Source organism: Emys orbicularis (assembly GCF_028017835.1).
Source record: "Emys orbicularis isolate rEmyOrb1 chromosome 14 unlocalized genomic scaffold, rEmyOrb1.hap1 SUPER_14_unloc_1, whole genome shotgun sequence".
Taxonomy (NCBI): Eukaryota; Metazoa; Chordata; order Testudines; family Emydidae; genus Emys; species Emys orbicularis.
Window position 1 is genome coordinate 564,849 of NW_027045139.1, and position 11,223 is coordinate 576,071.

At 50.3% G+C, this 11,223-nt stretch overlaps 1 protein-coding gene across 1 annotated transcript; it reads right to left on the bottom strand.

The window, feature by feature from the left end:
• Window positions 1-721: 721 nt before the first annotated feature.
• On the bottom strand, window positions 722-5,407 carry LOC135894845 (C-signal-like). The gene is made up of 4 exons (XM_065422953.1): window positions 5,318-5,407; window positions 3,634-3,792; window positions 1,331-1,441; window positions 722-835 (listed from the first exon to the last, which is right to left on the bottom strand). Exons 1-4 carry the CDS (start codon window positions 5,405-5,407, stop codon window positions 722-724), a joined length of 474 nt encoding a protein of 157 aa, XP_065279025.1.
• Window positions 5,408-11,223: the final 5,816 nt, after the last annotated feature.

Genomic DNA, 11,223 nt, shown 5'->3' on the forward strand with positions numbered 1-11,223 from the left:
AGCCTCCCTTTGTATTTCACTAATTACTATAGTCAATATGAATATATCTTTGTATAATGGACAACAATAATGTAAAGGTACATTTTATTTTTCTGCCGACACTTCTAATGCTGGTGTTGCTGTTTACCAATAAGCTCTTTAACTATCGCTGTGAAACAGCCTGTTTACATCCTCTTTGTGGAGGGATAGGAGGGTGGATATTGGTGCTTCACATTCATGTGTTTCATGTTCCTTTTGTTTTCTTAGTGAGCTAATACAGATAGAGAATTAGACTAATTTCCTTGTTAAAGCCCAATTTCTGTTGTCTAGGGAAATCCACGCTACCTACCCCGTGCCTGGAGTCTGTTGTTCAAGTAAGCTCAGCTGGATCGTGCAGTTAATTTTGTATCTATAACAGCTATTGTAATACTTTGCTTTTAATATGTCTCATCAGAGGCTCTCCAACTGCTACACAAGGGTCAGGCAGCATTAGGGGAAACTAAGACTAAGTGATGTGCCCAAGGGCCCAGCAAGTCAGTGGCAGAGCTGTCTCCCCTCTAACTACGAGGCAATGCTTTCCTTTAAAGGAGGTATCCTGAATCCATAACCCAAAAGAGTCCTGTGAGGAGAGAGACTCAGTAACAGCGCTAGTTCAGACAGAGATGTTTATTCATGAGATGCAGACGGGTGCTGGAGTGTCCTGTGTACACTGCTGGTGAAATCATTCCTGTAGGCCAGGCTCTCACCATTGCACATTTCTTCCTGTCCAGTCCACTACAATCCCATGGTGTTTCTCAGAGAGGGTGGAGAGCACCTTCAGAATCCCCTGCACGCTGTCCTCCACCGTCAGCTCTGCCTGCAGCATGCACATGAAAGGGGGAGAATGAAACTCCACTTGTGTTTGAAGCACCCACCCCAGGGAAGTGGGCTCCTGGCCTCGGTGGCAGCTGGTCCACACCTTCCTGTGCTCGCTGCGTCCTTCTGGATCACAGCTAGCAAATCCAGGCTGTTGCTGGGGGGGAGTAGGGGTTGGGCAGTAGTTGCCTTTCTGGAAGGAAGGGGGAGCACAGATCTCGTGAACCTGTGTGTGTGTGTGAGGGGGAGATAGGGATTGGAAGAGAAGCTGCTGCTGGACCTCCTGAGCAGATTAAATTCTCGAGGCACAAATAAGAACAGCAGCTAGGTGGCACAGGAATATTGGGGAGGGAAAGGGGGGAATAATAGGACCTGGGGAGTGGGAGGGGGGATGCAGCTGGAGAATGAGTGATAGTGCCTAACCCCAACCACCATCTCACCCTCACGCTGCCAGGAGACTCTGGGCACATCTCCGGAAAGTCATTAGCTGCTGTACCTTGGCAGTTCCCAGCTCTGTTTTCACCCAGCCCGGATGCAGCGCAGTGCACAGGATCCCGTCTTCCTTGTATCTCACCGACTGGCACCTCGTGAGCATGTTCAGAGCAGTCTGGATGTGAAGCACGTCCAGAGCAGAGGCAGAGTCACGGGGGAAGAGAATTAAATTTATGAGTTCCAGAAGTGGCACTTTGACGCTCCTTCAACTGCACATAATTGACTTGTGCTGCTGAGAAACCTGCATAACTTGTAGGCTGCACAGGCCAACTAGCTTTGCCCCTTTTCCTTTCTCCTCCCTTCATAAAACAGGAAAATTAAATGCAAACTAAGGCGAATTAAAGCACTAGATCAGGTACTGACCAGTGAGGACGGTCCCAAAGCTACAGGTTACTCTGCTACATTAACTCAGCTGGGTCTCCTCGGGGTTATAGGTTTTATTCCTCTCCTCCTTGTTAACTGTGATCATGTGCATATTCCACTCCTTAAGGGAAGCAATTGGTTTGATTCCTAAATTTTGGAGCCAGAGGCCTGAGGTCCCTGAAAGCCACATCCTTCTTCCCCCAGAGTCTGGTGCCAATGCTAGGTTTGTCTTCACTGCAGACTTAACTCGTGTGTTGCCCCTAACCAGGGTCCCATCGACACACTCACAGACCCTTCACTCAAGTGTGGGGAAGCTGTTAATGCTGGATGCCTGGCCCCTCATGGGGCACAGACCAAACCTCAAGTGAGCACGACTCGTCAGCTGTTAATGTGCCAGTTCTGCAGCTCGAGTGCTGCTAAGCCACCAATGCCTTCCCATAGTTTCCCCAGTATGCCAGCAAGGACAGACACCATCTCCCACAATCCCCTGGGCAAGTTCATAGAGCAGCGCGGCTTACAGCAGCACAAGGATGCACGGGCTATGCCCTCAGACATCTTAGAGCAGAGGTCCCCAAACTGTGGGGAATGCCTGCCTAGGGGGGTATGGGGAAATGTTCCAGAGAGTATGGTGGGGCCCGCGCCAGCCACCAGTTCTGCTCCTGCCCCACCCCCAGCTACGTCCCCAGCTTCTGGACCCATGCCTAGCCCTGTCTCCAGCCTCGGCGCGGCTCCGCTCCCGGCCCTGTGCCAGCTTCCAGCCTCAGCCCCTGGCCTCAGCCCTGCTCCTGGCCCCATACCCACCCCCCAACTAGGGTTGCCAACTCTGACTGAAGCTATTCTGGGAGATTTTTTTTTCCAACATGCCATAATGTCATTGTCTTAAAATAGCCTATTAAAATCTCCCGGATTGCTTTCAATAGTCACTGGGAGATTGGGGACCACTGTCTTAGAGCCACACACAAGTGAGGGCAGCACCACTGGGGACACAGCAGCTTGAGTGTCACAGTTATTTTGCAGTGTGGCCATTCTCACTCGAGCTGGGCTAACTTGAGAGAAGTCACTTGAGTGCAGCTAACTCATGTCAATGGGGCAGTGAGGACAGACCCTCTCTGGTGCAGAACTGCCCAGTCTCGTGGTTTGTAATGGGCTGAGAACGATCCCTGGTATGTTATCAAGGAAAGAGAGGGGGAGTTTTATGGACACCTTAGCTACCTTTTACATCCCACGCCAGGGAGACAGCCAAACACACGCTGCCAGTGGAGGGCTCATTTCTGTCCCCTGCTCTTTGTGGGATGCTCTGAGTGCACATAGAGAATCCCCTGTAAAAGTGGCTCCAAATCGGACTCAGATCCCTTTATTGGGGCAGGGGGCAGAAATTAAGAGTATTTGGCTGTAAGGATAGTCAGGGCTTAAGTCTTTTATGAAGGGGAACACGCTCCGTTTGGGGGGCAAAATGGGCATAGATAGTTCAGAATGATTTCCCCATGTTAAGTATCCTCACACCTTTTTGTCAACTGTCTGAAATGGGCCATCTTGATTCTCACTACAAAAGTTTTTTTTTCTCCTGCTGACAATAGCTCATCTTATTTAATTAGCCTCTTAGAGTTGGTAGGGGAACTTCCAACCTTTTCATGTTTTCTGTATGTATATATATCTTCTTACTCTATGTTCCATGCTATGCATCTGATGAAGTGGGCTGTAGCCCACGAAAGCTTATGCTCAAATAAATTTGTTAGGCTCTAAGGTGCCACAAGTACTCCTGTTCTTTTTGCGGATACAGACTAACACGGCTGCCACTCTGAAACCTTTCCTTTCCTGGTGCATGAATCAGCACGGGACACGCCATCAGGGCGTGTTTTGTTTCGGGGTAACTGCAGAATTGTCAGATAGGACATGCACCCCACCACCCCCGGATCCCATGACTTGTTAGCAGATGGGCCAGACCTTGCTGCAGCGGTAGGAGATGACTGGAAAGGTGGCCATGCTGGGGGTGTTCCCGATGGAGCCCCCTATACTGGACACGTTGATAATGGCTGCCTTGCCGCAGCTGAGCCCTGTCTGGGTGCTCTCCTGCGCAGCCTTCTTCAACAAGGGCAGGAACGCCTGGAGGGAGACAGACTGTGTCCGTTTGTCCTTGCTAATAAATCTGTAATGACAACAAGGACAGATCTCCCACCCGTGGCTGTTTGACCAGCCTCTGGCCCAGAGTAGCTGCTACAGCATAGCCGGGCTACCTGTGTGAGGTGCTGGGCCTCAAAACCTGCATACTCCTGGCCTCTCCTCCTCCCCAGTGTCACTCCAGAGACGCCCTCCATGGCATGTACAGTGTTGGGCCCCCCACGGCAGTTCGGGGGGGGGCAGGCATCGGAATCACTTCTTCCTTGTCCCATCCTAGCTTCTCTTCCTCACTGAGGCTCCACTCCTGCCTCTGGCTCAAACCTAATCTTGCTGCACACCTGTCCCACTTCCTGTGCTCCACCCCCCTGCTTGCCCTTTTTTTTCCTCCACCCCGTCCCTATTTCCTACCTGCCTTCACTGCACCCCATCAGCTAGGAACAGCTTCCCAATTCGCTCTCCCTCATCGCCATCCCTCTCCTCCTTCAACCCACTTCTCAACCACCACCTGCTCTGCTCCACCTACCAGCTCTAATGTCCCAATGACACCTGAACCAGTTTGTGCCTTCAGACTACAATGCTCAGACCCACAAAAGTACCTTGGTACCTAAGTCCCAGTTGCTATCCATCAAACTCCCGCTGAACCCTGTAGGCACCTAAGTTTCTGCCTCTGGGCATGCGCATGGCTGCCTCACTCTAGGCATCAAAAAACCTATCTCCACCTAAGCCCCTCAGCATTTCATGAATTGGGGGAAGATAGGTGTTCATCTGCCTAGAGCACTTGCCAGGCCTGATCTGGTAGTCATGCTCAGAGGCTGCCTACTAGATTAGTCCTCTTCATAGTGGTTAGCATACACACCTGGGATGTGGGAGACCAGGGTGCAATTCCCACATCTGCCAGAGGGAGAGACAGGATTTAAACAGGGTCTGTCACTTCCTAGGCAAATGCTCTAACCACTGAGCTATGGGAGGGTTCTGATGAGACATTCTTCCCTGGTGAAGCTGTTCCACTGGGGCTAAATAATAAAAGAGTGATTGGAGAAGGGCGACCAGACCCTCAGGCTCCCACGTGGGTGCCCTAATCACTAGACAACACAGCCATTCTCTCTCTTCTCCCTCTCTGGCCACTGTGGATAAATACTCAAATAGCCATTGGGCCAGAGTGAGAGGGAGTGCATTTTATTCTCTGTATGTTCCCACCTGCAAAGCGCTGGGGCCATCTGTAATGCTGCATAAGCACCAATAAATGCTAGGAAACATCTGGATGAGTGTGTAATGCCCGGGCAGCCAACATCATCAAAGAATCTTGGGCTAAATTCTGTTCTCTGCTACACAAGTGCCACTCAATTAATGTCACGGGGTGGCACAGGTGTAACTAAGGCAAGATCGGGTCCCTTTGACTTAGAACAGAGATGAGTGAAATTCTAGATCTCGTCGGCTGCTTTTCTTCCCTGCAAACCGAAGTAGAAGCTACAAATTCTCAGCTGAAGCCCTGGGTCAGGCAGACTCTTACCTGGGTCACCAACATTGGTCCCACAACGTTGATTTTATACACGGCCAACATATCTGCAGCAGTCGCTGACTCCAGAGTGCTCTCTGGCATAACGCCAGCATTATTTATCAGCAAATTCAGGCCAGATCCTCCCAGATGGGCCTCAGCTTTCTTTGCAGCAGCCTGGATGCTCGCGGGGTCTGTAGCTTCTGGAGAGAGTGATGATGGGATTTATTATGAGCACGGGTTGGTTCCATTCCTGATACTGTGTGAAATAAATATGGCCGAGGTTACGGTGGTTTGTGTTGAGGAGAGAGAGATGTCATCCCTTACCAGCCGAGCTCTGGGGAGATACTTGTAGAGCTGTGGCTGGTTCCTTCAAGCTATCGCATTCAAAAAACTGCATACAAACAAAGTTATTTAGGTTGCAAAGTCAAGCCCTCAAAAGTAAGATTTGCAGTTTTACAATTGTCTGCACAACCTTAATTCTGTTCCCTTGCCCATCCAGCTGTGCACTGAAGGAGTCAGGCAGCCTGCGGAAAAAACACACTGTGATCATGTAACTAAAGACTGCATCATAATGTGTAAACACAAGGGGGCCAAACGGAGGTTGCACAGGTAATCTCTAATTCTGGCATCTCCTGACTTTCCACTAGCTGGTTTGCAATCTAATTAACATTCCTTTAATGCAGGTTTTTTTATCTGTAATTTCCCAGGTTGCTTTTTTTAAAGGAAAAAGCTAAAAAAAATCAAACCGCATTATTTGCACTTGTAACCACCCCACTTCATGATCATCAGGAGGCTTTGAACTGTGAATCTTCAGCATGAACATCTACCACTTGGGCTACAAGACTAAATACATTTGCTAGCAGCAGGAGACGGTTGTTATACTGGAAGGGGATGAGTTGGTGTCACCACATTCTAGGGCCACAGAGTGGCCCAGGAAGCCTGGTTTGCTTTCTCTCCTCCCCCCACCCCCCGAAAGTGTGGGGCTCTTGCCACATGTGGTGTCTCCAGAGTGGGAGCTGCGCTGGTGCTATGTATCAGATCAGAGGGATGGTCAGACAGGGAGCCCAGCTGGCTCCCTCCTATCCCCTCCCCACCTCGCCCTGCTACAGCAGCTCAGGCATCTCCTGGTCATTTGGCTGTGAACCCCCACAGAGGGGAGATTGGGGGGCTGACTCTGAGAAGGGGATCCCACCCCCGAATGCCCTGGCTGATAGCCACAAGACGTGAGTGGAAGCTCTGACTCTAGGAACAGATTCCAGGAGTCAGACTGGGGCTGGGACCTGCCACTAATGGGCAGTTCTTCGGTGACTCCAGGAGCTGCAGTCAGTTGTGTCCCCTTGATCAACCGACAGGGAAAGCAGAGAACGTGCCCTGGGCTGGTTGTAAGGGGAGGGAGGTAACAGGCTGGGCTTCGCCCCAGATTCTCCATTCTTTCACCAGGTGGCACTTTTCTGCTAGCAAAGGGCGCTGTGGGATTTGCTGACTCACTGGTGCAGCGGGCGGTTTGCCCTGCCCATTGCCCACAGCCTGGCTCAGCCAGGTACAAAGGCACCTTTCAGTGATAACAGACAAGCCTGGACCTAGCACCATCTCTGGGCTGCATAACTCTGGGGCTTGGTACAATCAGGGGGAGTTTACCTTTGCCGCCTACGTGCAAAGCCAGAATCGGGTGCGATCACTTACTCTGCAGGGCTTTGTATTCGCTGCTGCACAAATAACAGCTGCTGACAGCAGGGATTAGCACTGGGTGCAGCTGAACTGGGCTGGGCTCTGACTCAGCTGCAAGCGTAGGAAAGGAAAACTTCTGCCCCAGGTCAGATATTTTTGGGGGGACAGTGCAGGTTTAGATGCAAGATAAGAACGGTTCCCCTGGGAAGAGAACAAAAGAGGGAAGGGTTGGAGTGAAACTGTGCAGTGGCCACATGGGGGAGTCACAGCACAACACCTGGGTGTGCTCAGATGCACAGCCTGTAGTTTGAACTGCTGAGCCAGGTAGACATAGAATCACAAAGGGCCAGATTCCCTGCTGGTGGAAATTGGTTGATGTAAAAGCTCAACAGAGCTGAGTCAGTTTACACCAGCAGAGAATTGGGCAAAAGGACTGTGAAGGAGAGTTAGAATGTAGGGCATTTCCAGGGTGTTTGGAGAGGGAGACGTAGAAAGAACATACCTAGCTGCAATATCACAAGGTTTGGATGCTTGGAAGCCAAATTCTTTAATTCCTGGAAGGTGAAAGATATTGCATTATGGAGCCAAAGTGAAAACACTGTCAAAACTTAGGGGGGGGAAATTACAGACAATTCAGTATTCCTGCCTCCCACCCCCTATTTAGCAGGCTTTGAAATGGAGTCATTTGAAATTGTTTTTAAATTTAATTTTCACTTCCCCCTATGTCTTCCCCCCTTTTTGCCACAGAATTCAATTCAATTAGTAATATGCAGGGGTTGGCTGGCTGGTTTTGTCCCTCTCTGTAACATTTCAAAAGGAAAAAGCTAACTGTGGGATTCTGGAACTTTTCAAAACTAACCTCAACTTTTAAAAAATTCCGGAGTGATAAAGTTCCAGGCTTTCCTTTTTCCAGTCTGTAACTCTTCCAACGTTGAAAAAGATTTTAAAAGTTTCAGAGTGGAAAAGGGAAAAAAGAGAGAGAGAGAAAAAATGGATACCTCTGACCACCAGGGGGGAAAAGCAAAGAAAGGGGGGAACAGCAGAGGCTAACAGAGGGAGTTTGCCTGGGAGCTGTCCGAGAGGAGGTACGCTAAGTGCTGCATTAGGGGGGCTGTGTTGGTGAGTATCTGAGTGTCTGTTGCTGGGACAGTTTGTCAGTTTGACCGTGTGCTTGATTGCTTGCTTGTTTGTTTGAAAAGTGTGAATTGGGAGTGCTTTGTTCCAGGTGGGCCTTGAGTGGGCCTGACTGGTATATAAGGGCAGTCAGCAGCGAACCAGCTGAGCGGCGAACAGCAGAGGCTAACAGAGGGAGTTTGCCTGGGAGCTGTCCGAGAGGAGGTATGCTAAGTGCTGCATTAGGGGGGCTGTGTTGGTGAGTATCTGAGTGTCTGTTGCTGGGACAGTTTGTCAGTTTGACCGTGTGCTTGATTGCTTGCTTGTTTGTTTGAAAAGTGTGAATTGGGAGTGCTTTGTTCCAGGTGGGCCTTGAGTGGGCCTGACTGGTATATAAGGGCAGTCAGCAGAGAATCAGCTGAGCGGCGAACAGCAGAGGCTAACAGAGGGAGTTTGCCTGGGGAGAGCTCACTGAGGCTTTCATCTGCAGGTTTCTCTGAGTAGTTCTTGCAACAGCTGAGGAAGCTCTTAAGAAGAAGGTGATATGGAAGGTGAGCGATCAGCTGTTGTAACCTGCACAGGTTGTGCCATGTTTGTCTTTCTTCCACAGGACAGAAGCGACTTTGTCTGTACAAAGTGCAAGCTGGTCTCCATATTGGAAGAGAAGGTTCGAGGTCTGGAGAAACGAGTATCGACTCTGCGTTGCATAAGGGAAAATGAAGATTTCCTGGAGAGACGTCAGGAGATGCTTCTACGGCCACAATGTTCTGAAGATTCAGAGCAGGCGCAGCAGGGACAGACGGATGATGAAGAAGTTTGGCAGCATGTGACCTCCAGAAGGAGAAAGAGGAGCGTCCATGTACCAGCAATGGAGATACATGTGAGCAATCGTTTCCATGTTCTCTCTACAGGTACTAATGCGGAGAGTGGAGTAGATGACCCATCTGAGGGAAGGGAGCAAAAGGAGACTCCACCGATTGGAAAGCAAAAGATGCACTGTCCTAGGGATGGGGGTTCCACGACCACCACTCCCAAGAGGAGGAGGAGGAGGGTGGTGGTGGTCGGGGACTCCCTCCTCAGGGGGACTGAGTCATCTATCTGCCGCCCCGACCGGGAAAACCGAGAGGTCTGCTGCTTGCCAGGAGCCAGGATACACGATGTGACAGAGAGACTGCCGAGACACATCAAGCCCTCGGATCGCTACCCCTTCCTGCTTCTCCACGTGGGCACCAATGATACTGCCAAGAATGACCTTGAGCGGATCACTGCAGACTACGTGGCTCTGGGAAGAAGGATAAAGGAGTTTGAGGCGCAAGTGGTGTTCTCGTCCATCCTCCCTGTGCAAGGAAAAGGCCTGGGTAGAGACCGTCGAATCGTGGAAGTCAACGAATGGCTACGCAGGTGGTGTCGGAGAGAAGGCTTTGGATTCTTCGACCATGGGATGGTGTTCCAAGAAGGAGGAGTGCTGGGCAGGGACGGGCTCCACCTAACGAAGAGAGGGAAGAGCATCTTCGCCAGCAGGCTGGCTAACCTAGTGAGGAGGGCTTTAAACTAGGTTCACCGGGGGAAGGAGACTAAAGCCCTGAGGTAAGTGGAGAAGTGGGATCCTGGGAGGAAGCACGAGCAGGAGAGCGCAAGAGGGGAGGACTCCTGTCTCATACTGAGAAAGAGGGACGATAAATGAGTTATCTTAAGTGCCTATACACAAATGCAAGAAGCCTGGGAAACAAGCAGGGAGAACTGGAAGTCCTGGCACAGTCAGGGAACTATGATGCGATTGGAATAACAGAGACTTGGTGGGATAACTCACATGACTGGAGTACTATCATGGATGGATATAAACTGTTCAGGAAGGACAGGCAGGGCAGAAAAGGTGGGGGAGTTGCGTTGTATGTAAGAGAGGAGTATGACTGCTCAGAGCTCCGGTATGAAACTGCAGAAAAACCTGAGTGTCTCTGGATAAAGTTGAGAAGTGTGAGCAACAAGGGTGATGTCGTGGTCGGAGTCTGCTATAGACCACCAGACCAGGGGGATGAGGTGGACGAGGCTTTCTTCTGGCAACTAGCAGAAGTTGCTAGATCGCAGGCCCTGGTTCTCATGGGAGACTTTAATCACCCTGATATCTGCTGGGAGAGCAATACAGCGGTGCACAGACAATCCAGGAAGTTTTTGGAAAGCGTAGGGGACAATTTCCTGGTGCAAGTGCTGGAGGAACCAACTAGGGGCAGAGCTTTTCTTGACCTGCTGCTCACAAACAGGGAAGAATTAGTAGGGGAAGCAAAAGTGGATGGGAACCTGGGAGGCAGTGACCATGAGATGGTCGAGTTCAGGATCCTGACACAAGGAAGAAAGGAGAGCAGCAGAATACGGACCCTGGACTTCAGAAAAGCAGACTTTGACTCCCTCAGGGAACAGATGGGCAGGATCCCCTGGGAGAATAACATGAAGGGCAAAGGGGTCCAGGAGAGCTGGCTGTATTTTAAAGAATCCTTATTGCAGTTGCAGGAACAAACCATCCCGATGTGTAGAAAGAATAGTAAATATGGCAGGCGACCAGCTTGGCTAAACAGTGAAATCCTTGCTGATCTTAAACGCAAAAAAGAAGCTTACAAGAAGTGGAAGATTGGACAAATGACCAGGGAGGAGTATAAAAATATTGCTCAGGTATGCAGGCGTGAAATCAGGAAGGCCAAATCACACTTGGAGTTGCAGCTAGCAAGAGATGTTAAGAGTAACAAGAAGGGTTTCTTCAGGTATGTTAGCAACAAGAAGAAAGTCAAGGAAAGTGTGGGCCCCTTACTGAATGAGGGAGGCAACCTAGTGACCGAGGATGTGGAAAAAGCTAATGCACTCAATGATTTTTTTGCCTCTGTCTTCACAAACAAGGTCAGCTCCCAGACTGCTGCACTGGGCAGCACAATATGGGGAGAAGGTGACCAGCCCTCTGTGGAGAAAGAAGTGGTTCGGGGCTATTTAGAGAAACTGGACGTGCACAAGTCCATGGGGCCTGATGCGCTGCATCCGAGGGTGCTAAAGGAGTTGGCGGATGAGATTGCAGAGCCATTAGCCATTATTTTTGAAAACTCATGGCGATCGGGGGAGGTCCCGGATGACTGGAAAAAGGCTAATGTAGTGCC

Coding starts and splice junctions, on each gene's coding strand:
- LOC135894845 (XM_065422953.1), bottom strand. CDS start 5,407: ATGCCAGAGAGCACTCTGGAGTCAGCGACTGCTGCAGATATGTTGGCC. Junction 1,442..3,633: donor TCTCCTACCGCTGCAGCAAG/GTCTGGCCCATC, acceptor CTTCACATCCAG/ACTGCTCTGAACATGCTCAC. Junction 836..1,330: donor CAGAGCTGGGAACTGCCAAG/GTACAGCAGCTA, acceptor TGCATGCTGCAG/GCAGAGCTGACGGTGGAGGA.